The sequence below is a fragment of the Eurytemora carolleeae genome, unplaced genomic scaffold (genome assembly GCF_000591075.1).
Source record: "Eurytemora carolleeae unplaced genomic scaffold, Eaff_2.0 scaffold1019, whole genome shotgun sequence".
Lineage (NCBI taxonomy): Eukaryota > Metazoa > Arthropoda > Copepoda > Calanoida > Temoridae > Eurytemora > Eurytemora carolleeae.
The window spans coordinates 91,943-119,911 of NW_019396906.1; the positions used below are offsets into that span (position 1 = coordinate 91,943).

General features: G+C 32.0%; 1 protein-coding gene across 1 annotated transcript in view; it reads right to left on the reverse strand.

Annotated features, from left to right (window-relative positions):
• Positions 1–27,969, reverse strand: part of LOC111709961 (neural cell adhesion molecule 1) — a 78,923-nt gene that overhangs the window by 42,323 nt on the left and 8,631 nt on the right. Inside the window, exons 9-11 of the mRNA XM_023483945.1 lie at positions 26,733–26,785; positions 25,385–25,457; positions 24,213–24,284 (exon numbers count right to left, since the gene is read on the reverse strand). Coding sequence (XP_023339713.1) covers positions 24,213–24,284; positions 25,385–25,457; positions 26,733–26,785 — 198 coding nt within the window. The remainder of the gene's footprint in view (positions 1–24,212; positions 24,285–25,384; positions 25,458–26,732; positions 26,786–27,969) is intronic.

Sequence of the window (27,969 nt, forward strand, 5' to 3'; positions counted from 1 at the left end):
CTCTTCGAGAGAGAGCGAAAAATAAATATTTTAGCATACAAAGTAGCTAAAAAACGGAAGTTTGAAGTTTGTCACTTTGCATTGGCCATGGGTTTAGTTGGTTATTTGATTATCTTTGTTTTTTTTATGCATGGTTGGATGCATGTAAAATATGGTTCTTGTTGTAGATATGCAGAACATGTAATACAAACAAGCAATGTTTGTTGTATGTATAATGTATAATATATATGTATAATATCCAAATTTATTGTTTATATAATTTTATTATATATTATAACAATATTGATTTTGATCCAATATTGTAATTATAAGACTGTCACTATTTGCTGTGCCTGAAAACTATTATTAAACCATCAACTGACAAGTAGAGAACCTAACTCAGGTTTCCCGTTAATTAAAAATCTCGTGTCAGAAAATAATTTATTTCCTTAACTGGAGGAACTAAAAATTTACAAAGGGAAAAACACATTGAAAAGTTATAAGGTCTGAAGAGCGTTTTGTTGATGATCTTCCTCCATTTATTGTTTTGTTTATTTTCGATTTTTTGGTTTTCATTGTGGATTTTCGAAAATTTGAAATAAAAAATTTTAAATTATTACCGGCCATAAAAATTGCCTGGAATTTTGTGAGTTTCCACCAAAAAGTTGGGCCTAATGATGTCTTAACGTTTAATGGACTCAAAAAAACAGGCAAGCCAAATGTTTAAAGTAGACGAAGAACATCTTTGGATTACTTTTATCATATGGATTGTTATATTAATTTTGTCTGGTCAAATCAGGGAATAGGAATAAAGGGAAGGGAAATGGCGTTGGTCTGCAGACGAGTTCGGTATTACACACGCACACTCTTTTGGTACAGACACACAACATGACTACAGTCAAGGAAATGACAGAACACGTGTCGTCTTCGCTTTTCTAGTATATTATTAGTTAAATCCCGAACAACACAAAAAGCTTTTTGGAAATCTGCTTAGTTTTTTTCTTTCTGCGCTAAATTCTGTAAAAAGATAATTATACTAGTTTATGTTTACTAGTGATGGTTATCTTATCAAACAAAACCAATATGAGGAGCCAATATTAGTAGTTCCAGTAATCTATACTCTACTCCACTCTACTCAACTTCATTCTAGTTTTCTCTACTCAACTCTACTCTACCCTACTCTACTCTACCCTACTCTACTCTACTCTACTCTACTCTACTCTACTCTACTCTACTCTACTCTACTATGCTCCTGTAGGCCGAGTCCATAAGCGCTTGATCCAATCAGGGTTCAGTCACGTGTTTGTTGTCTATTCTGAGCCAATAGAAATAGTATGGCGGTAACATCTATCTTTTTATCTCTCTCATTTTCCACTTAGAGTTTTGAATACTTCAATCTGGGCTATCAGTAAATGCAAATATTTACTTCTGCTGAAATTATCTACTCTACTCTACATATCTACTGAAAAGACCAAAGCCCAAGAATAAGATGTTTGCTAGAGAATAATGGAAACAATGAAAATTGAAGTAGCTTCAAGATACAAGTTTGTTAATTTCGATAATGATTAATTCAAAATTCTAATTTATGTTGTTCAGAGTTCAGAGTTAATAAGAAACCGAAATTACTATGGTTTCTATAAATATGTTAAGTATACATATATATGTATACTTTTATAGATAAACATATGTAGAGGAACATATAGTGTGAAGAACTAGGGCACATCTAAAAATCTGAAATAATAATGAATTGAATGAAATTTTGTTACGAAAAGCTGCACATTTGTTTATCTTACCCTTTGCTGATTTCTAAAAATCAAAAATTAAAATAGTTTTGGTTGAAAGTGGTGAGCACATTGATCATAATAAATCTCTCGTGATTGATACCGTGAAAAAAGTATTAAGTGATTCATGATATCAATATCATTCCTGCAGTACGCAACTAATGATTTTTTTTACTGTAATTTACCAAAATCAAATAGCTCATTATAAAAGCGTTTATGTAAATAATGTCCGTCGTATGTTTTTATGGCTCTGTGATTAAGTTGAAAATTTATAAAAACAAGCTAGGCCTGTTATTTAACAGTTATGAATATATTAAGGCCAAAGTTCCAGGCCTACATATATAAATCGATCAAAGGAAATTATTTCATTAAGTATTTTCGGAACTCAATATCAATTCTAAATTAATGAGTCCATAAAACCCTGGAACACTTAGATAGATGGGAAATTAATTGCATATAGAACACACAGCTTCAGGTATTTAGACATTAATAAAACTTAAATTCCAAAATTACCGTTTGCTACCTTCTTTTTGCTGACTTTGTGCATCATTATCAGAAATTTGAACGGCAACTATTTTGCATCTCGCGAACTTGTATATAATATATCGAAAAATGCAAAGAATTACATTTTTGAGTTGATTCTAGAATATTTAATAGTTTAGCAAATATATTGCATAACAAAGTGAGAGAAAATGTCATTTGTCGCGATATTTCACGCGCGTAAGTAAATAAGTAAATAAGTAAGTATAAATAAGATTTATAGAGATAAATCAAAATCATATAACATAATTTTTAACACAGAATATGATTTTATCATATTATTTCGCGTTAAACTTTTATGATGATTTTTGTATTCGAACTTAAATGCTTCTGCTACTTTTTGCCTCAATTATCTTGCACTGAATTAATCAGAATTAAGACTTTACCTCAAAAATGTTAATTTTAATATAACATTTTCTTTCATAGTCGAATACATTGTACAGTCCCTTTAAATGTCACTTGAAAGACATGAAAATTATCTTGAGCGGAAAAAAATATATATAAATTCGTTCTGTTTAAAGGTAAAAGCTATGCATAAGACATATCTTGTATAAAGAAGCACCTGTATGTATGGATTCGATTTCAGGATAAACATTTACATAAACATTTATTCTTATCAGTTATTTTAAGTGAAATTTGGAACTATAGCGTATTATTGGTTTATGGGACAATAGTGTATATCATTAGTACCTGGGACTTTAATGCAGTTTTGGTATCCGGGTATTGTTAAAAATTATTATCTGTATTATGGGACTGTAGTTTAGTGTTGGATCTGTGACTATAGTTTAGCATTGAAATATGGGACTACAGTTTAGCATTGTTATCTGGGACTATAGTGTGTAGAATAAGTATCTGGGACTAGTGTTGTATTGTTATTTGGGACTATAGTTTAGCATTGGTATCTGAGACTATAGTTTAGTATGGCAACTGGGACTATAGTTTAGTATTGGCCTGGGACTATAGTTTAATATTGGTAACTGAGACTATAATTTAGTATTGGTATCTGGGACTATAGTTTAGTATTGGTATCGGAGACTATAGTTTAGTATGCATGTAACTGAGACTATGGTTTAGTATGATATCTGGACCTATAGTTTAGTATTGGCATCTGGGACTGTAGTTTAGTATTGGTATCTGGGACTATAGTTTAGTATTGGCAATTGAGACTATACGTTTAGTGTTTGTATCTGGGACTATAGTTTAGTATTGGTATATGAGACTATAGTTTAGTATTGGTATCTGAGACTATAGTTTAGTATTGGTATCTGAGACTATAGTTTAGTATTGGTATCTGGGTCGGATTATAGTTAAGCATTGGTATCTGCGATTATGGTTTAGTATTGGTATCTGGGTCAGATTATAGTTTAGGTTTGGTATCTGAGACTATAGTTTAGTATTGGTATTTGGGACTATATTTTAGTATTGGTATCTGAGACTATGGTTTAGTATTGGTATCTGGGACTATAGTTTAGTATTGGTATCTGGGACTATGGTTTAGTATTGGTATCTGGGACTATAGTTTAGGGTTGGTATCTGAGACTATGGTATAGTATTGGTATCTGAGACTATAGTTTAGTATTGGTATCTGAGATATGGTATAGTATTGGTATCTGAGACTATAGTTTTAGTATTGGTATCTTGGACTTATAGTTCAGAATTGGTAACTGATGGAACTATAGTTTATTATTTGTATCTCGGATATGAAAAATATAATCTGAAAGGAAATTCAGAAAGATATTTACCATTGTTGATGAGAATTATGAAAACGATGAATGATCTGTGTTTCTCCATCTTCAAGAGCTTTTCTTTAATTTCTCCTCAAATCATTTTAAGAAGTTCTAATATAAATTGATTAATTAAATCGTTTGATGCTTGCAATTTATCTGAATCATGAACAGGAAATTCTGAAAAATATACTACAGTATACAACGTACAGTACAATATACAACGTACAGTAAAATATACAACGTACAGTACAGTATACAACGTACAGTACAGTATACAACGTACAGTACAATATACAACGTACAGTACAATATACAACGTACAGTACAGTATACAACGTACAGTACAATATACAACGTACAGTACATTGACTTGGTGGGTGTAAATGCAAGATTAAGGTTAATGAGCTAAGGGCAAGAAATGGAACATGTTCTGTTCAATGTTATTGAACTGGCGATATATTTGTGTAGAAGGTTTGATTAGTTCGAGGGCTTGTTATGTTAAAGTGTGTTCAGTAATTAGTCTCTTGAGCCTTTAAAACTAGGCAGTTCGTATTCATACAATTCAATGGAAAAGTAGAAATTGAAGAAAGAAGAAAAAAATTAAAGAAAAAGTAAAATTTGAAGAAAGAAAGAAGTAGAGAATTAAAGTAAATAAATAAGAATGTAGAAAAAGTAGAAATTGAAACAAATAAATAGGAATTATTAAAGTAAAAGTACAAAGTAAAGAAGTTGAAATAAAAGAAAAGTAAAGAAGTGGAAATGAAAGAAAAGTAAATAAGTGGAAATTAAAGAAAAGTAAAGAAGTGGGAAAAAAAGAAAAGTATAGTAGAAGGAAAGAAATAGGAATTGAAGAAAATAAGTTTAAAGTAGTAATTGAAGGAAAAAGACGGGAAACGGAACAAAATAAAATAAAAAAGATGAGAAAATAATAAAAAAATAAAAATCTTTGAAACATAAACAGTGTTGAAAGTAAAGATGAACGAAGAGGAAATAAGACATGAAACAGTGGTGACAGGAAAACTGAACAAAGAGAAAAAGCCATGAAATAATGATAAACAAGTGAACGAAGAGAACAAAGCTTGAAACAATTATAAAAAGAAAGGAATATGAAGAGGGAAAAAAACATAAAACAGTGGTAAAAAGAGTGAACGAAAGGGAAAAACATGACACAGTGGTTAAAGAAAAAGTGAACTCGAACAGACAGAAAAGGTGAAACGATAAAATTATTCATATGCTAAAGTTTTATGTGTCTAATTAAAAAGATCTGGTAAGTACAGGGTTATTCACAAAGAATGAGACTTCAGAGAGAACTGTGTACAGAACTTATTCCTTCTTTTTTCATAATTACATGGTTCTCTGCAGCAATTAACTTGTTTGATTGGCCAAATTATTCATATCAATAACTAGACAATTTTACACACACAAAATCAACTCCAAGTTCTAAGTAATACAAATTCCATCCTTTGTAGATAACCCTGTACATTTCAAAGCACATAAAAACTAAGATGGAATGAAAAATGGTTATTTGATATTTAGTGAATTGTGTGTAAAATGTAGTGAATGCACACAAAATTAATGCGAGGGAAAAAATGAGAATAAAGTCGCCAGTTGTTAAAACAGTTATGTAGTGTTGGCGATAAAAATCGTGGATAAGAATTGATATGATTATTCAATATTTATAGTTTATAAGAGAATATGTTTTTATTAAACAATATTTTCGTCTCCTATTCCAGTAATGCGTTTTAAGCAACTTTAAAGTTTGTAAATATGCAGCGTTTAGTAGAATAAAATGAAAGTGCAACAATTAACAAGTGCATGGGGCAAAGGACCCCCCCCTTGTCCATTAAAACCCCATGGAACAATGAAAGAAACATCTAATCGAAAATCGAATCTTTCTGTAAGTGGATATCAGAGTACAGGAAATCATATGTTGTTGCTTTGATGATTGATCCACCATTAAAACTTCCGTTTTACAACAACTTTTAAAAGTTTGGAAAGTTTTCTGGAAAAACTTAGATTATTTTTTAAGATTTTTTACATCAGGCCAATAGAGGGTTTAAACAATTATTTATTCAAGCCTATTACACTTCTAATAATGTTTCAATTATTGTGTTTTTTTTTTCACTGAATATTTTGTCTTGTAATCTTGAAGGACTTGTCGCTGTATTTTCAAGTTGTCCTCCATTTAAAGAGGGACATAGTCAATTCACATAGGTATCCTACAAATCTTTATCTCATCAATTATGTGAAAGATTTGTTTTCTAGGTTGAAAACTGTTTGTTTCTGACTATTGTTTTCACTATTTCTGTGCGCTTTAGTTCCTTTATATAGAGAAACTATGTAATAAAAAATACTCATTTTATTTTAAAAAGCATGGATTTTTCATTCATTCTTGATCTGGCAAAGCTTTAATGAGTACCATTGTATATTGAAAATGCAACTCTTTATATAGATTACACATATTCAAAAAGATATGTTACTTAATTGGATATTCTAGTTTTTGTGCTTTTTCTTTGGAGCTGAGAAGTGCTTAAAACCCCTGTACAATCTTGTTTACTCATACAACTTAATACTTAAGAGTTAAGCTTGAAATTAAATTCATCTTGGACACATTAATGAAATAAAACTTTTCTTAACTTCTAAGGAATAAATGTTGTCTCCAGATTGTGACTCTGTCTCCTATTGTATGACAACAATAGAACAAAAGAAAATGAAAAGCAGAACAGAATAAGAATCATATGTTGAGATGCATGAACGTTTATAAACATGTAGACACTCTCCGGTGTCTAAGTACATTAGCCAAAAATTATGTTGAAAAAAGATAACTTGCATCTTAATACTTTTAATATTAAAAATACGTTAAAACAGTATAAAGAAGTGTTCTTTACACACCAAACTGTCGTTTTATTCACTCACAACACATTGTATGCAACGCAACTGTATTAAACTAAAGACGGTTCTCCGCTTACTAAACCTTTTCAGCCTCGCATCTCCAATGCATGGCCTCCAGTTTCTACGCAGGGATAACCGCGTAGAACCTTTGGTTTCCTTACGTTGTTTCTTTAGTTGTCCCCCTTGTACTTGTGGTTTTCATATGTTGCTTCTGTTATTGTCTCCCAATATCTGTCAGTTACCCACTAGTACCTTCAACAGTCCACCGTTGTACATATGCAGTTTCCCATTGACGATATAAAATCGGCATACTAGCCGTTGTAAATTAAGTAAACATAAGAATGGGTTTCAACTTTCCTGACTCTGGTTAAGATTTTTCTGGATTCTCGTGAAGAGTTTAATTCTGTTTCTGGATACTATTGTAGTATTTCTGGATTTTAATATTGAGTTACTGGGTGCTAGTGCAGAGTTTCTGGATTCTGGTGTACGCTGTGGTTTAAAGGTCTCACTGTTTCAAGAAAAAATCAATGAGAACTTTGCCAATACCTTTTTAAAATCTAAAGCTTTATAGTGATAAAATGTAAATGTAAAGAGCTACAGAAAAATTGTGAGTTAGTGCAGTAAAATCAGAGCTCAAGGTGTTGCGACACTTTAAAGTCGACCCTGTCTAAAAAATTAATGAGACATTTTATAAGCAGGCTGAATCTATGTGATCGAGTTTCTGGATTATGGTGTAGAGTTACTGAATTTTGGTGTAGAGTTTCTGGATTCTGGTGTAGAGTTTCTGGATTCTGGTGTAGAGTTTCGGAATTCTGGTGTAGAGTTACTGGTTGCTGGTGTAGCGTTTCTGAATTCTGGTGTAGAGTTTCGGAATTCTGGTGTAGAGTTTATGGATTCTGGTGTAGAGTTTATGGATTCTGGTGTAGAGTTACTGAATGCTGGTGTAGAGTTTATGGATTCTGGTGTAGAGTTTCGGAGTTCTGGTGTAGAGTTACTGGTTGCTGGTGTAGAGTTTCTGGATTCTGGTGTAGAGTTACTGGTTGCTTTTGTAGAGTTTCTGGATTCTGGTGTAGAGTTTCTGGATTCTGGTGTAGAGTTTCGGAATTCTGGTGTACAGTTTCGGAATTCTGGTGTAGAGTTTATGGATTCTGGTGTAGAGTTACTGAATGCTGGTGTAGAGTTTATGGATTCTGGTGTAGAGTTTCGGAATTCTGTTGTAGAGTTATTGGTTGCTGGTGTAGAGTTTCTGGATTCTGGTTAGAGTTACTGGTTGCTTTTGTAGAGTTTCTGGATTCTGGTGTAGAGTTTTTGGATTCTGGTGTAGAGTTTCGGAATTCTGGTGTAGAGTTTCGGAATTCTGGTGTAGAGTTTATGGATTCTGGTGTAGAGTTTATGGATTCTGGTGTAGAGTTACTGAATGCTGGTGTAGAGTTTATGGATTCTGGTGTAGAGTTTCGGAATTCTGGTGTAGAGTTTATGGATTCTGGTGTAGAGTTTATGGATTCTGGTGTAGAGTTACTGAATGCTGGTGTAGAGTTTATGGATTCTGGTGTAGAGTTTCGGAATTCTGGTGTGGAGTTACTGGTTGCTGGTGTAGAGTTTCTGGATTCTGGTGTAGAGTTACTTGTTGCTGGTGTAGAGTTTCTGGATTCTGGTGTAGAGTTACTGGTTGCTGGTGTAGAGTTTCTGGATTCTGGTGTAGAGTTACTGGTTGCTGGTGTTGAGTTTCTGGATTCTGGTGTAGAGTTACTGGTTGCTGGTGTAGAGTTTCTGGATTCTGGTGTAGAGTTACTGAATTCCGGTGTAGACTTACTGGATGCTGCAGTGAAAAGTTTCTGGATTCTAGTCTAGAGCTTCAGGTTTCCGGTGTAGAGTTAATGGGGGCTGGTATAGAGTTCTTAGGATTCCTTATCTGATGAGTTAAGGTTACAAAAAACTAGATTTTTTATAAAAGTATTTCACCTCTACTGCTGTATAAATAGGAGCATAAAGTAAACCGTTTTCTTAGGGGAATTCTTTAGTTTTCTGCAAAATTCCATTTCATAATTTTTACATTGAAGATTAATCACTGGTTTTCTCACTTTAATTTAATTCTGTATGAGGTTAATATGACCACAATATGATCCATTTCAGATGAAAAACTTTCATTTTTGGCCACTGTTTAACATACAAACGTTCAAAGGTCATAATTTCAAGTAACCTACCCTTCATTAAATTCGAATAACAATGGTACCATAGTTATTGATTGAGTTAACGTATTTTTTTCTATCTGTAAAAAGTGACTTGCGAATATAAGCAGTTTAGATGACGAAGAAAAATTGAGAAAATTTGTATCTTTTCAAACTAGAAAGACGACGATATCTTCCTCATAGTTTATTCAAAAAAGAGACTGAAGGGTTGTGAAGCCGGCTATGTAAAGCTTTTAATTGAGGGCCAATTAAAAAGAAGGTCGGCAGTACCTTTACGTTTTGACATTCATGAATGAATACTTTGTAATAATTCCAAGAAATTTCTAGGATGAACATATTCTTGAAAACTCTCTATAATATAAGACTGTGGAAGACGATGTTTTGCGGCCTCCAAAACAGAGTTCCACAACAGAAGAAGAACGCGGGATTATCCATATACTCGTGTGATCAGTTTTTAGTAGTTATATAAAGTTGCTGGTTATAAAGAAATATATATTGGAATACTTCTAACCTAGTTTCGATAGAGTCCGTCCTCCGACCTCTATAAGACAACTCTATAGTAACAACCAAAAAGATTTATGAAAATTATTTTTTTCATAATTCATAATTGAATTAATTCATGTTCAATGCTCTTCAAATGTATTGAATAAAAAGCAAATTCCTTCGTCTTCCTCTACCTCTTCACTGAAAAGAATTTGCCAAAAACATTAATTTTCTAAAAAAAATTTAAGATTGCTTTTATATAACTCAGGCGGTTTAAATATACAGGTTTGAATGAAATGTATAATCGGGAAAAGATTTCTGAACACAAAGATTTTGATTTTCGAAGTTTTGCTGTAGGTTCAGAATATTTATAACAAGTTAATTGATAAAATTATCATTTCACTACAAGAAAATCTACACTTTTAAAACAAATACTATCTTTTTGTTCGATAGATCAAAAATAGTGCATAGTTTAGTATATTACAAGGCTCATACAGAGCGTACTTTGACTTGATAGGATATTATCAAACTTTGATCTTGATTTTAAAAAATCTTTTAAAATGACAGAATCGAGAAGAGAATTATAGAAATATTTAAAACTTGACTAGCTCAAACCAAGCTTAAATAGATAAATTTAGGAAAGAACCAATTTTGATAATCAGAGCGAATATATATATATATATAGATCAGAGAGATAACACATTGTTTTATAGGGGACAAATCAATGTTAAATATACTTTTTGACGATTCTCCCTTTAACTTCCTTTTATATATACAATTGCCATCATTAAAGATAAATATTACTTATTCTACTCTTGATTTACTCCTGGCAAATGTTGAATATTATATAATGTGTCGAGTATCTGGGTGTGTAGACTGTTCTGGAAAACTGATAAGTTGGCAGCTAGATGTGTCATATTGTCTAATGCATTAGTTTAACGATTACTAGAACAAACATATAACAAGACAAAATATAAATCATAATTGGAGTTTGAAAAAAAGGTTATATAAATAATTACCATGCATTTTTATTGTTATTTTTGTTTTACAAGTTCATACATACACAAGCTTGGGAACTTTATATATAGAGATATACACAGTAAGAGTAAGCAAATTAAAAGCAAATTCTATCAATTTATTTAGCACATTCTCTTATTCATTCATTTCCTTTTAAATTCTTTTATTATTCATTCCTTTTATATTTAGCCGAGACTATTTGTTTACTTTGTTCAAACTGTTTCTTATCTGAATTACCAATATAAACATTTAATAAAGCTACCAATAGAGTTTCTCAGCACTAAGAGACAACCATTAAATACTATATATATCTAAATCAAATATTAATGCTTACAGTGGTGGGTTATGTGGGTATCACTGCTAACTAGACAGAAGGAGAAGGTAACATTTATGCAACATTACTGGTACGGTACGGTACGGCTTTGTGACCTCGTAGCTTGACCGATTTCCGAGATTTTTGCCTTTTAATATGTGTATTGTGCATGTCTAAGATAAAGTTTTTTGTAAAATTTATCAAAATTAATTTGATTTTGTTCCTGCACTGCCTGCAGTTGGCTCAAGTTAAACCGTGGAAAAATTCTCTATTTGGCTGCAGCCTACATCACAAAACTTTATTCCCGAACAGTAATACAAACTACATTGAGTACCTCCAAATGTTTATAATTAAGTTTGACTCTAATCATGCTTGTCTTGAGCAGGTTAAAAAAAAATCTGTGGATTAAAAAGATTTTTAGAAAAAAAGAATTGGAAAAAGGAATTGAGTCTTCGCCACAAACTCCGATTTTCTAAAAATCTCTTTATCTTTGCAACCCAATGTCATAGACCTTAGATATTTCAAACTAAGAATTCTATGAGATCAAATAATGCAAGGTTGAAACATTAAAGGTTTAAACCATCAGATTTTTAAGATTTGAGTTCGTAGCAAAGACTCAGTTTTTTTCTCTCTCAATTGCTGTAATTAATTCAGACCCAAGTTATTTTATATATGGGCTCTAGGCAGTCAAGGGCGCTACACGTTTTTAATCAATTTCTCCTTGTAGATGCAACATAGCTACCGACAACGAACTCAATTTGTGATCAGCCCTCATTAATTTTCCCCGATAACTCTTGTTGAGTAAAATGTTTTTCTTTTAAATTCTTTGCAAAGATATTATTAATATAGGTAACCTCAAGACTGTACAAATGATTTATGATTAAGTTACTGCATTTGTACAGCACTATATCTTTTATTGAAAAAATTTTTCCTCTCTAAAATGTAGTACAGGAAATTCAATTATGAAGGGGATACACAGTAAAGGGAAAATTGGCCTGATAACTTTTATAATATATGACGCAATAAAGTCAATTGCCAGAGAAATACAATCATTCTGTTGGCTTTACAGTGGGGTATAAATTCTTTGAAGAAAACACTAAAAATAACAGAAGATTGACACAAACATAAATCATAAATATATATGTATATATTCAGCAGAGAAGCAGAGGTGGGGGCTATGGGGGCTATGGGGGCTATGCCTCCCTAGTAGCCCTAGAATGTCAAAAAAGGTTAAGCCCCTCCCCCCCTGGCCTGGATAAACTCTTAAAAGCCCCTGATATTCGATCTGGGATGCAAAAAATCAATAATTCAGGTTCTTTGCGAAAAAATTAGCTCCATTAAATTGTTTAATTGTTATTCAGTAAAATGAATTATATCATGAATTTCCATAATTTCCAGCAATTTTTAGAAGGTCAAATATTATATTATATTTTCCATTTTAACATGGTTTAACCTTTTCCGTCTATTGTGTCATATCGTTGCTTAAAAAAACCATCAACATTCACATATTTACATATTTGTATATCGTGTAGAAAACAAATATATTTATCAGAATCATGTCTTGGTAAGAATTGACCTATATAATTCGAAACCAAGAATAGTGTACCATTTATATTCGAAACCAAGAATAGTGTACCATTTATATTCGAAACCAAGAATAGTGTACCATTTATATTCGAAACCAAGAATAGTGTACCATTTATATTTCAAAGAAATATGACCGAGATCATAAAACTGTACTAAGGATGTTAATTAGGGCACCAAAATGAAGAAGGGACTCATTTCTGAAAAAAATTATTAAAGCTTATTCTTTTTAAAAGATTTTAATTTTATCTGTAGGCGAATATTGCAATATAATGAAGACGACTTATTTTATTTAAGTTTTAATTGTTAACAAGCTTTTTTCGAATTACAAGTTTACAAGCAATTAAAGAGAAGATTTTTAAATTGACAGCTTCTCTCTGTTTCCATTTTTTGTGTTTTGCTGTTCATGTTTGTTTTGCTTGATATAAATCAAAGTTAAAATCGAAAGTCGTCTTCATTATATTGATAAATTAGCCTACCACCGTAGCATACATGTCCCATAAGACCCAAAGTCCAACCGAAACGAAATCTGAACTCCCCATTCAATGTAAAAGCCCCCATTAGTATGATGAACTTTTACCCTAGAACATCAAAAATCGAATCAAATCTTCATAGTATTAATAGTAATCAGCATTATATATCAAAAATCATTTAAGCGAAGTCGTCACTAAAAATGCCACGTTTCTTGAGACACCCTGCACATACTGTTTAAGATTGAGTAAAACAAATCCTCTTATTTTTCCACAGTTACAAATATTACAATAAAGTGTCAGTACTTGTAAATATTTGTCAGGAAATCTCGGAGGAAATCAAAATCCTAGATCCCAATTTCGTCACGTATTGGTCAATCTAAATCGTTTGGCCACTGCACAACACAATGTTCAACAATAATTTTATAATCCCATGGAAAGAATAGATCTCTAAAAAGCATCTATCAGCGCAAATATTTTTAAATGGATTCAGAGGCGTATTCAGAGGGGCTACGGGGGCTAAGCCCCCCCCCCTGGACCAGTGAAATCTATTGATTTCAGGAGGTCTTCAGGCCCCAACGGCTGGAAAAAAAAAATTTAATCCCCACCCTGAACAAATTCCTGAATACGCCCCTGAAGAAAGTTGACAGGCTTTACATTTGATGCATATCTAGGGTTGTTAATCGTTTTTGTAAACGATCTTTAAACGATCGTTTTTTTTTCGTTTTCAAAAACGATCGTTTCGTTTTCGGAAAAAACGATCGTTTTTAAAAACAACCCACTCGTTTTGAAATTTTAGAAAGCGAAAAGCGATCGTTTTTGAAAACGATCGTTTTAATTAACACGATTTGCGACCGTTTTTTATAGATTGTTTTTTAAAAAACGATAAAACGATCGTTTAAAAAAAAAATTTATTTACAATTATGTTAACGATCGATAACGAAGGGTCGTCGTTAACGATCATTAAGTTCTTCGTTTCGTTAACAATCGTTAACGAAACGACGAACTTTATCAAAACGGTCGTTTTTGGAAAAAAAATTACATGCAACTTTATTGAATGTCGTCTTAACATGAAGTTTGACAGTTGTGGGGGAGTTAAAACTCCTTGATATTTTCTTAAAAACTACTCAATGATAAGTTACTGATCGTTACCGAAGAGTTGTCGTTAACGATCGTTAACGAAGGTTGTCGTTAACGATCGTTAACGAAGGGTCGTTGTTAACGATCGTTAACGAAACGACGAATTTTATAATAACGATCGTTTTGAAAAACGATCGTTTTGAAAAACGATCTGTTTTAAAAACGAGGGTTTTGAAAAACGATCCTTTTGAAAACGACCATTTTTGTAAACGAACTTTTTTAAAAAAAACGATCGTTTTTAAAAATGATCGTACGTTTTCGATTTTTCGTCGTCGTTTTCATAACGAAACGATCGTTTTTCTGAAAATTAAAACGTTAACATCCCTACAGCATATCTACGTATCCTCCACCTCCCTTAAACAACACGAAAAAATCAAGAAAATACATGCCTTTGTAGGTAAAGGAAAGTTCACCTCTTTTTTCAATCCCTTTAATTATCCCATTAATGTTCATTTTTAATTAAAAAATGGACGTGTACTTTTTTCATAAGCTTTGCCCAAACCATAAGTATAGATGCATTGTTTGAATTAGAGGCTCTTCGAGTTGATACGATTTTTTTATTGATTCATTTCACAATTATATTTTATTAATATAAAATATATGCAGATTTTAAACATTATTCAAAGGAATTGAGTCTTTGTCACAAACTATGATTTTCTAATCTCTATATCTTTGTAACCCAATGCCATAGACCTTTGATATTTCAAACTATGAATTCTGTTAGATGAAAAAATCTAACTTTGAAATATCAAAGGTTTACACCATCAGATGGAAAAAATATAGGTATTAGAAAATCAGAGTTTGTTACAAAGACTCAATTCCTTTAGATTTAAAAAAAATAATAAACAGAAACTATTTATTGTTGTATAGCAAGAGATTGTAAAATTTGTAACTAGAAAACGTTTTGTAAAATCGTTCAAACCTGCCAATATTGTTGAATTAAACGAAGGAAACCAAATTTATTTTTTAATTTGAACAATTTAAAGTGACTCACTTTTTGAAAATAGTGTATTGTCATGCGATTTTTATATGTTTGCATAAATTGTTTGCACACATTTTAGTGATTGAACGAGTTATCGTCTACCCATTTTTTAGATTTTTATAAGTTTCATAAATATCAGTAAAAAATGAATTATGTAATAATGACACCTAACTTAACTTAGATAAATAATACAAACTGCTACTAGACCTGAAATCAAATCCTCTGCTCTTAAAGCCTAGTTGTTGAATGGTTGTTTGAAATACATCTCTAAACCTGACTCCAATATAGCGTTAACCCTAATTTGGAATTACCGATGTTGATGTTTTCCTCTACATCAAGCGAAAATTGGATCGTTTCTTTTCTTTTAAAAATGAAAATAATGAATGCACGAACGTAAGAGAGAAACATTTAATTTTACACTGAGTTTGCATGTACAGTGCCCCTCTCTCTATTCGAGCTTTATTATGACGTAAACTCATGTTAAACAAGAACATTTCAAACTAAAAAGGTGAAATGTTTATGAATTCTAAAAGGTTTCTTCTCATAAATTTTTCTTTAACTAATCCAACTTCCCTCCCGTAATTTATGGTCTGAAGACAGGTTTTCTGTCGGAGTTCACAATCATACGTGATCAAACTTACAAAAGTTTTATTTCAACAAAGTTTCAGATCTTTTGCACACAAACATAGTTTCAAAATCTAATTTTTCCATTAGTTTGAATCCGATTTTTCATTCTTTCTCAATTCATATTTACTTTAAAATTGACAGGCAGATTTTACATACTAGTCAAATGTAGGTTTATAAGGCAAAAATAAAAATCTAACCTTTTAGGGTTCCTTCATGCAGGTACATTACGTAAACGATTCATGAAGAGAACCAATTATTTTGTGTACAGTCTAAAATGATAGTTGAGTATTACCGAATAAATACTCATAAAAGATTCCGTATCTCTGTTTTATTGACAATTGCTCTTAAAAATACCATGCTTGAAGGTCAAAAATAAAGAAATAAAATAAAGCGTAGTATTCTGAACTGAGGCACGTATGTTTTGCAATTGTAGAGTAGTCTAGCTCGCATATTTTTCACAAAAAATGGAAATCGTCACAGAAAAAGCTGGAGTTTTAAGTTAAATGGCTTTTGACTCAAGATAATATTTTCAATGATTATTGTTCATGATTTCTGAACATTTTTCGCGCTTTGAAGAAAAATACTTTATATTTACCATGACCTGTAAAATCCGACCCTGGATTTTCGAACATTCCTGGAAAATATAAAAATGTCGTCTTCATTAATAAAAATCCTCTAAACAGGAATAAAGGTATCCAAAAGTAACTTTCAGATCATAAAAAATTTAAAATATTTTGAAATATCAACAATATAAAAATGTGTCGAAAAATTATCGATTATTATTGGTTGTAATATCTAAATGAATTGTTAGAAATAAAATTTTTTTTTTTGATGATCCTAGTTGAATGTTGAAACTTTCTGAATTTGTATGGACGCTACGTTCTTCATCATGAGTCGTTTTTAACAATGTTCTCCTTATAGACGCATCATATAGAAGTAAAATTAAGTAGCGTTCAAAAGCGCTTATTTTTCAACCACCTTTCATTTTTCGCGAACACTCCCTTTAAATGTTGTTTTTAATAACAATTGTCCAAAAATAGGTATACAGAATTATTAATAGAAGTATTTCTATGAATAAAGAGACAAAACTAAGCGTCTAGGCTGTACAACAAATAATTTGTTCTCTTCATGACTATTTTACAAAAGGTACCTGGGAGAACCCTGAAAGGTTGGATTTTTTGAACGATTGAATTTATCTTAAAAACCTATATTTGACTACTAAAAAAAAGAACATTTTTAAAATAAACCAATTCATTATTGAGTAACGGTACACACTGAAACATTAAAACATGAAATACAAATTACCTTAATTGCAATGTTTAACTAGAATTGGTATTTTTTAAATGGATGCAGAACACATTTAAATCCATTCAAATGATTGAAACTCTTTAAAATATTGCCAGCGTATTTTTGAAAACTTTAAGAATCTCTCCAGAATAATGAATTTTATGATAAATATAAGGAGTTGAACTAAGAACGTATGATTCACTGTGCAAGATGATAATATGTACACAGCTGGCAGATCACCAGCCGTACTTAGTCAGATCGGATAAATTATTCTATGTAAATTTTATCTGCATTTCAGGGAATAAAAATTTACTTTCAATGAAACGCCATTTGTATAGTGGCATGTCAGACTCACAAGAGTACCTTTAAACCTTTAAATTGAAATAGGGTTATTTTATTTTTAATCGCAGATGTGCTTACGCTAGTTTTGCGGGCTAAGGTGGAGAGTGTGTGACACCAGTTCTCGTAAGATCACTGAAGTTAAGTACACTTCTCCACAGCCATTAACTGGATTGGTGATCAGACTGGTGTTCACGGGTTCAATTCCCGTACTCCACACAAACCTCTGAAGCCGACATCTGGTTAAGCAGACCATCTGACGGATGCAGGAGGACAGAGGGGCGGCTGTCAAAAACTCTTGCAACGAAAGGGTGAGTGGTTTCTACTCAAAAAGCTTTGTGTGGATTGATCCAAGTGAATGATAAAGAAGAGAGGAATAGTGTACAAGCAGGATGAGTCTATGGTTGGTCTTTAATATCTGCTTTATATTTCAAAAATATTATAATATTATTTTTAAAAAGGCACAGAGTATAAATATTTTCATTCGAATTTTTGAAATACAGAAAATTAGGTTTTTTCAGAAATGTGTGAAGTCATTTGCCAGTTTTCAGTTTTCAGGTATTATTTTTACACCATATTCAGCGAGAGACCAAGGATGATAGAAACTAGGATTATCAATAGAAAAAAGTTTAAATAGGTACCGTTAGGAATCAGATATGCCACTTCATAAATGGATAGTAACTAAAATTACGGCTACATTCCCTTTAATCCTAATGAAAAGTGTATGTGCTTAAATATTAATACAGCAATAGGAAAATATTATGCGTTAGGTATTTCAGAAACCTAATTTTTCGGAAAACCCTGAAATCGCCAAGAAGAGTCCTTTAAATTGAAATTAAAATACTCCAATCTAAAATGGAAAAAGAAAGGTTAAAAAAAGTATATTGACAAGCTCAATCATAGTAAAGTCTAGATCTGAAATTCAGTTAAATAAATACTGTGACCATTGAATTTTTAAATAATTTTTTCGTAAAGATTTTATAGACTTGCAGGGCTGGGCTCAATCAAAATTTAATCAACTAGAAAACATTTAATTACTCCTTACTGTATTTTACACTGCAAGATCAATACTCTGGACTATATCTGCACTGCACTTTAAGTACACCTGAAGGTATTTTGAAGTGAAGTAAAATTGTACTCCTAGCTGAATTTTTAATCCTGACTGTATTCTGCACTGCAGTATTAGTACTACTGGCTGTATTCTACACCGAAGTATAAGAACTTCCGACCGATTCTGCAGTGCAGTTTAAGCACTCTTGGTTGTATTCTAAACTTCAGTATTTGTACTCCTGGTTGTATTCTACACTGCAGTATTTTGACTGTATTCTGCACTAAAGTTTTAGTACTCCTTGCTGTATTCTGCACTATAGTATAAGTACTCATGACCGTATTCTGCAGTGCAATTTTTTATACTAAAACGATCGTTTCGTTTTCGATTTTTCGTCGTCGTTTTCATAACGAAACGATCGTTTTTCAAAAAAATGAAACTTTAACATCCCTACCTGCAGAGTAAGTTCTCCTGGCTGTATTCTGAACTGAAGTGTAAGTACTCCTGACTTTAATTAGTAAAGTTCTGTGAAAATTGATCTAATGGTAACTTTTGTCAACTTGGTCAAATACACCAATAACAATATTACTGTGTTTTTTTCTCCAAAAATTAGTTCATTTGAAAATGGAATCCCCCCTTGTTCTTCTAGTTCTTAATATATCATATAATTTATTTTGTCAAAAATATTCAAATCTATGTTGCATTTGTCTGAAATATGTCTTAGAGTTTTACGATTACTGACCTATTTGATCAAGCAGATTTTATTGCTAGAAATATTACAGCTTCTTCACAATCATTAAAGCAAACGATCAAAATCAATATCACAGAGTTTACCAAATCGCAATTTATTTTCAGCGGTCTGTAAATTAGCTAAAAAGGGAACTAAAAAGTATAACACAAGGAAAGAAAAAAAACACTCTCAACATCAAAACAACAATTATTTTTTAATATGCTGATACTATAATTAGGACTGTAAGTGAAAAGAGAAACATGTTCACGTGATTTATTCTGAAGGAAAAGTCAAATCCTCAATTAATGAAGAAAATATATTTTTCCAACTTTTGAACGAAATTATGACACTATTGAATCCCTGATATTAACATTGCAAACCTGAAACCAGGCTCGCAATGTTAGATTGCAACCCTAGGGATGAAATCTAATTAAATGCGAATTAATCTTTTAACGCAGTATTAACCTGGAGAATGGAGGTTTTGTACCTAGTTGGATCCAGATTTTGCTACTGGGAGCTTCAAATATACTTCTTAATAACAAGCCTGGTTAGCTGTTTTTAAGTATCCAAACTCGTTGGAAAGACGTTAATTCTTTTGATTGAATCTGGTTCTATCTGTAAGCATCTTCCTATCTTTTATCTTCACCTTCCCTCTTGCCAGAAACAAGGAAAATAGAAACATAGAGAGTAGAATCCTGATTGGTTGTGATTATTTAAGCAAGGAAAAGACTGCTGTAAACAGAACGTATTCTGAAGCACTGTGTCCGAGATGCACTTACAAGAATCAAGAATTCTTTTGTCAAAAATATCCACTCCTAGCCTTACCTTTCTTATCCCATTTGTTATTATTAAGGCAGAATTCTGACAGAATTTTCAAACCCCACTTAGTGACATTTATTTTTCCAACCTGTAAGAATATTGAGGAAATTGTGTTTTAAGGATTTGAAGGCACATTCAAATCCATAATTTTCAAAACTGAAAGTTCTTAATCTTGATGATACATACAAATTTTGTGTTCTGACATTTATGCATGGATACTTTAATGATAACCTTCCCTGTTACGCGAGCCATGCTGCGTGTATAAAGTCTGCTTGTCACCCCTGTGTATTTCTGAGTTCTCCCTGAAGATCTGTACGGAATGTATTGTGAAAGAACTAGTTTTAGGAACTGTTTGCAGACTGACTACGCAGGCGCAAGATTTCTCGCGGAGTAGTGAATAGTTTATATCAGTATATGTTTATTCATCTTGCAAGTTTTAACCGTGTCCAGAATTCTGGGATCACTGTGGTAACTATTTTTATATATACTTATGCTTATCGTTTTGATTACAGTATGATTGATATTTATATATGTGTTTGTTGGTTCCTAGCCACAGTTTTTTAATGCCTGAGTGAATTATTTGTTGTATTTGTATGATTCATCACTCAAAGCTTTTTCTGTGGGTTTATTAAACTTATTTAGATTGAAGGCTCAGAGAAATAAACGTTCGGAACCTTACTATCATCCTTTTATTATGAAGAGCGTTGAGAGAAGGGAGTCTTACGATCCGGTCCTGAGAAATACCACACGGTATATATATTAGGTCTTTAGGGAAATCGCTAAGTAGCGAAACACCCTCTTCCTTCCAAAACATGTTTAAGTCTTTAGCTGAACCGATTAGAACAAAATCATATAAATTAGAACGGGTTTTAAACAAAAATATAGAAAGCTTTCCGTCCGCAATGTTTCCTAAATTGTGGAATGCAATTGAAATTGACCTTAAAGAAACTAAATCTGCAAAAGTATTTAAACAAAGAGTAATCATGATTTATCTTGAGAATTATGAGAGGTTTAAATGCAAAAAACCTAGTTTGTATATCATGTGAATAAATTTTATTTCAAAAAACTAAAACTTTTTAGTTTATTTCTGTTTCTGTATCTACCATCATTAACACCCTGTATTTAATTTATCTCTTCAGTAAAATCCCTCTGATCTCACCCTGCCACAGATCACCTGACAATCTCCTTTCTTCCAATCAACTCCTTACCTATCCAAAAACATATCTTGATATGTGTAACCAATTATATTCAGTATCGTTAATTAACTTCTGGCCAACCACTCAAAACAACCAACCCTGGTTAGGCGGGTCCAAACTGCATAGTGAATTGTGATTGCTTATTTGTAATATCTTATGCTTTGTAATTGAATAAATATATGAAATGAAATTGAAGATAACGTTCAACAGTTGTTGAGTCAAACATTCTAAAAACTGCAAATGCAGCTGATATCTACTCACAAACAGTAACTTTCTTAGAATGAATCAAAAATATGTGTCAAAATGCATTTAATTTTCCCTTGTCTACAAGAGACTAGAATGCGTAGATCTAAAAGAAAAAAACAGAAAACAGATGTTTGATCAGATAAAAAGAAGATACAAAAAAATTCACTGCTCTTTTTTTAATTTTGTTAAAAAAGAATTTTAATCTAATTAATTGCGAATTCTTCTGCTGCTAAGAAGTTGAGGGTTTTAAACCCCAATATCTTTAGAACTCGATGTTGTAAACCTTTGATATTTCAAACTCTGATTATTTGATTCAACAGAATTCATAGTTTGAAATATCGAAGGTCTGTAACATTTGGTTCCAAAGATATAGTGACTAGAAAATCAGAGTTTGTGGCAAAGACTCAATTCCTTTGTTTAAAATTACATATCTCTTCATTCACGTGAGACACCAAGGATGCAATAAACATTGGAGGTAATATTACATTGCCGTGGCATTACATTGCCGTGCCCAAGACCTTAAGCATCACGAGCATAGCAGGGATGCTTTGGGACCTCCCATGTGTTTTGCACCCCTATTGCCTCCCTGTAATAAAGAGATAAATAGTTATTTTTATTCATTTACAGGGTTTGTTACGACGGTTTAGCATTGGGTTTTCTTGACTTGAATATTTTGCTCCGTGGTTTGTAATAATAGATCTAATCCAATGAATTGTATGGGAAACATTATGATAAATAACAGGAGTAAGTCCACACTCGGAGGGACCTAGAAATAGAAATAAAATTACGTATAAAAATAGAAATATGAATAAAAATAAATAGAAATTTATAAAAATAGAAATTTATAAAAATAGAAATTGAAATAGAAATAAAGAAAGAAAAAGAAATAGAGAAAGAAATATAAATAGAAAAAAATAGAAAGAACAATAAAATGCAAGCTTTGTATGAGTTGTTCATACCTATTTATACGGTTATTCAGAGCCCGTGATTTAATAATTCGGAAAATAAAACACAGGTTTAATAATGTATTTGGCGTTTTTTTACGGTTGGAATTGGCAGATACGAGGTCAAAGAGGTCAAAGAGGTTGAGACTAATTGTCCACTAAAACCAACCAAAGTGGGTTTTAATTTATTGGGCCTAACTCCCTAGGTCGATCCCAAACGTTGACAGCTAATGATCACGAGACACAAGCTGTCGTCAGCTGATTCATAAGTTGGGTCTATGATTGAGCAATTAACCTGGGTCTAAGAAATTAAGAATAAAGCCGCCGCTTTTAAATCGTGGGCTCAGAACCAGTAGTTGGCGTTTTTCCACTTATTTTTGAACAAAAATAGTATTGACTTAAAGAGAGTGTTAGCAAAAAATGGAAGGGGGTATAGGTATACAAATGTGGCGAAAGATAATCGATGACTATAGATTGTACTATCTGAATGATTTGTTTGAAATTGAATGGATTTTTTACGGTCTAAGTCGTATGTTGCAATTTTCTGAATTTGTATGGGCGCTATGTTAGTTAACAAGTTTCTCCTTATAGACGCAACAGATAAAAGTAAGATTAGTTGCGATCAAAAGCGCTTTTTTATCACATTAAGCCTATACCCCCTTTCATTTTTCGCGAACACTTCCTCTAACATAAAACCGATCACACTGAACTGGACAAAAGGAGGAGGTCAAACTTTAGTGGTACAACTTTGTTGCCTATTAGCTTCTCATAATTTTGGTTTGACGCACAAGTATGCACTGCGATTTAATGGTCTCACGCTCTCAAGCAAAAATCGTTGAGAATTTTGCCAATTACTTCTAAAAAACCAAATCTAACAAGAAGTGCTTTACAGTGCTAAAATGTACATGTAAAGGGCTACAGAAAAGCATAAGTGAGTTAGAGCGAAAAAATCTAAGCTTAGGGCGTTGTGACACTTCAAAGTCAACCCAGTCTTAAAAATTGATGAGACTGTTTATAAGGAGGCTGAATCTATGTGATGGGAAAACAAATTTACCTGTGGCCGAATTTAAAGAATTTGAGCGGCGGTTTAAATTTAAGCCGCGGTTTAAATTTGATTGGTTCACCTTAAAATTGTATCAAATGTTTCAAGATTTAAGCCAGCGCTAAATTTAAACCGGGTTTTGGCGGATTTAAACCGTGGCTCAAATTCTTTAAATTCCATCTCCGGTTGTACATTAAAGAAATTCAACTCATTTTTTATCCTTAACTCTTTTACAAGACGAGTTATTATTGAAAACATTTAAGATTTCAATCTTATGTGCAAAATACTTTAGGTTTAAAATTATCCAGTAACATGTCCTTTAAATGGGAAATTATATTTAAATGATTTATGTTTATTATTAAACACCTGTTTAAATGTTAAAAAGCGTTGTAAAACTTCCATCTCTTACATGTCATGCTTAGTTTAATTAGTTTTTATTTTATTATTTAAGTCAACCTTTTAACAACATTAAGTGCATTAAAATAAAACAAACATTGTATTCATCTCTTTAATACAGAGAGGCCTACATTTATCATTGAAAGCATGCAAAAAATCGGTATTGTTCGCAATATGAATGTCATTTTTGGTGATTTGGATCCCTTAAGTTCAAATGATGTACATTAAAGATGCAATTAAAAATAAACATAGGAGGGAATATTCCAAGGCCTTGTTGGATCCTCAAGCATCTATTCTCTAAGGATGATAAAACTAAAGTTATCATGAAGTGTGGAACATATCTGCAGGGATAAAGGAACTTAGTTGAAAATATGAAACTGAAGGTATCTGAGGAAACTATGAAATTGAAGGTCCCTGTGGAAACTATGAAATTGAAGCTACCTGTGGAAACTATGCCAATTAAAAACCATCGTTCCTCCATATCTCTTGTCATCAAACCTCCTCCGGAATCTCCTAGAGAACCAGATTTTGTTGATGTTGTATTCCTTTAGAAGGAATACACCATTTGACAAAAAAAAAGATTCTTATCAAACTTAAAATTCTAGTTATTTAAGTCATTAAAAGCCACCAAAACTTTTTGAACATTTTTTAGGGTAGTTTTTGCAATTTCAATAATGATTGTCGATTTATATTGTACTACAAACGTGTAATTTTGTGTTGTTTAAAATGCTCTTAAACATTCAATTTTAGACCTACATCAAAAACTTTGATAGATTTTGAAATTTTACCAAAGAAATTGACTTTTTGTCACAATTTTAGATTTTCTAATTCCTATGTCTTTGCAGCTTACCCCAATAAAGGCTGTGGGCGCCCCCCCCCCTAAAAAGGCCTTAGAGAACAGGTATAAGGTTGAAATGCATGCTCACAGCCCAATGTTTCATGGCAGCACAAAGAAAAAAAATTAGACCGATAAAAAAGGGTCATTTTTTTGTTTTAAACAAATATCAAAGTATGACACATGTTTCTAAATACAATTTTTCAAGGGCTTTTCAAAAATATGGTTTTAAACCTGTAGTTTCAGTCACAAAAAAGTTATGGGCTATTTTAGATTTTTTTTTCATAGAACGGACGTTTTTTCCGCCCTGTACCCTACCTTAGAAATTTAAAAAAAAAAATTATATCACCAAAAATTCTTTAAATTACTATTCATTAAAAGTCACAAAATTTCACGGTGATAGTGTCAAAAATGAGAGTGCTAGGACAAAAAAAGTACAGGGGGCGCTAAACGCCCCTCCCCCAAGCCTGTTTAGGGTTAATGTGTAAAAGATAATTTTTCAAACTTAGATTTTTTAATCTGACAGAAATTATAGTTTGAAATATGAAAGCTCTACAACATCAAGTTGCAAAGATAAAGGGATTAGAAAATGTGAGTTTGACTTGCAATTCCTTTACAATAATTTGACAAAAAATTTAAAACTTTGATTTATGATATTGATAGTTTAATGTATGTAAAATCCACGCAATTAACGTTACAAAATTTTAAGCAATGGGTTTAGTGGTATTTCTAATACTTAAAAATGGGGTATCATGTATATTTCATAAATGATAAAAACCTGGACATGAAGATTGATCTGAATTTGAGAGTCCTGCACAAATTTGATCTGGAGAAGGATAACTGGATCCATCCTAGTTTACAAAATTTAAGTGTATGAGTTCAATTTTAAACTAATAATTCCAGATTTCACTTCATTCATAACATAATTAGAGCACACCAAAATAAAAATTGAAATCTTATATGTTTTCGATCAAAACTCCACTTAATGAAGAGATATCGAGTTGAACTAAAATGTTTTTAATATCTAATAAGTAAACAGCTAAATTTCTTTTCTTATAAAATCAAAACTTAAAGGGACCGTTCACTTATTTGGGTAATTTCAGTGTAAACTAAACAGCCTATTAGCTGTTGATTAGTAATAGTCTTACTTTTCAAAGACAACTGTGGCCAGAGAAAAAGCCGATTTCAGAATTTGAGCTGAAAGGGACGGTCCCTCTCTATAGACACTATTTGATTTTTTTTCAGTATGGATCAAAATAAATTTTGAATATAAAATAAACTGTAGTATCTAATCGTTAATTGTAAATGTCATTATTTTTAAATTTTTCTTGTTCTTTAACTTTCTATTTCTAAAATAACACTATTTTGTTGCATTAAAAATTGTGTATTGCCTGTGTAAAAAGCTGAATTGAACGCGGCATGAAAAATGAAAAGTTGTGCACATAAGGGAACAAAATCTACAAAATCTACGAACCGAAATACGAGTAATGATCAATTGATTGTCGAATAGACGTCGTCTTTGTATACACATTTTACATGTTTTAATAAGAAAAACGTAAATTTCTTGCTAACTCAAATATCAAAAGTTTTCATATTTTAGGAAATAATAATGAACACATAATGCCATTAAAATATAATAAAAATGTTATTGGGCTGCTGTTACTGAAAAAAACATAAAATAGTGTCTATAGAGAGGGACCTGGGACCGTCCCTTTCCGTTCAAATTCTGAACGAAAAATCGGCTTTTTCTCCGTCCACAGTTGTCTTTGAAAAGTAAGACTATTACCAATCAACAGCGAATAGGCTGTTTAGCATACCCTGTCCCTTTAAGGAGCTAAGCGCTCACAACATCGCATCAGTAATTTCGCATGAATTTGACCTTCTCCTTCTGTCTAGTTCACAGTGAAACTAAATTATTTAAACATACTTCTAGTTTTACCCGACTGTAACCAGTATAGTACCTGGCGTATACCCTACTCCAGGGGTAATAAGATTCTTAGAAATACTGTAAGTTCTTGACAGTTTTTAGAAAGATTTAGACAGCACACCATTTTGAATCAGTTTTGTATCGCATCATTTAATTCAAAGTTGATGAAATGCATCACATGTGATTAAAAAATACTTGCCATTTCTGCACACTCTTCAGCAGACAGAACAGGGACAGTTACAGCTTGTAAAACTAAATCAAACACAAATCAATATAATGCCTTGCTCGAACAAGTTCTCCTAGGTCTTACCAATCCAGGTATAACCTTCTGTATTCTCAAGTATCTATCATCTGAGATACAACCTCTATATTAGGGTGTATGTATCGTACAGATACAACTCGCTCTAGAGGTTCCTCAATAACACTTCATTATGTATCAATCCAGATACGACGCTATATATATTCCTTTAGTCTGTATAATCTATCTTTTGAGATAAAACTCGAGCTGACCCTCTGCTTCTCATGCACAACAATTAATACCACGTGTCTAAACGTAATAAAACAGCGATTAATGTTCAACTAACTAATTTTTCTGGTAATTATAGCACATGTTAAATTAATGAACGTAATTAAACCAAATCTTAGTACATGATAATAATATGGACCGATAGGTCTTCTCAGAAGCTAAAGAACGTAATTAGGGTTCAGATAATCTTAACACGCAGTGTATAGGTACACGTACATATATGGTTTACTACCAATATTTATTACATATATCTATATATAAAAGGCTTTTAGGGCTAAATTTTTGTAATTTTGAGCATCCACAGACCTTCCCTGGGGTCATAAGAGGGCCCACACAAAATTTGGGCCAGATCGGTTCAGCCGCTTTGACGTGGATACAAATGGACAAATAGACAGACAAAACACAAAGTACGTACATAGTTGTATCTATATGATGCAGACACTGACACATGATATGTATAAGATTGGGCCACTTTCTTTCATTTTTAAATCTTTTGTTTTCTGTCTTTTCGTCCAGCGCTAAAATTTCGATTTTTTTTCAAAGTTTTATTTGCATATGTTAGCGCAAAAAACAAATCGCTCGCTCACGATTCGAAGGTATTATGACATTGTCGCCAATTAAAAAATTAATGAAGCAAAGTTACAAAATTCAAAGGCCACCTAAAATTAAACAATCAATAGAAGACCCAGGAAGTTTAAAAATAGAAGTTGTCCACAAATCTAATTAATTCTACGTTAAATATTTATTTGATAAATTTTCCAAGGAATGAATTGTGATTTTCATTTGTGTAAAGAGTAATAAATCAACTATTCTTAGAAAATTATTTCATGTAACTTTGCTAATATTTAATTGAATTAATTTGATTTAAACTGAATCTTGGGACTGGGACAGGGACTGGGACTGGGACTGG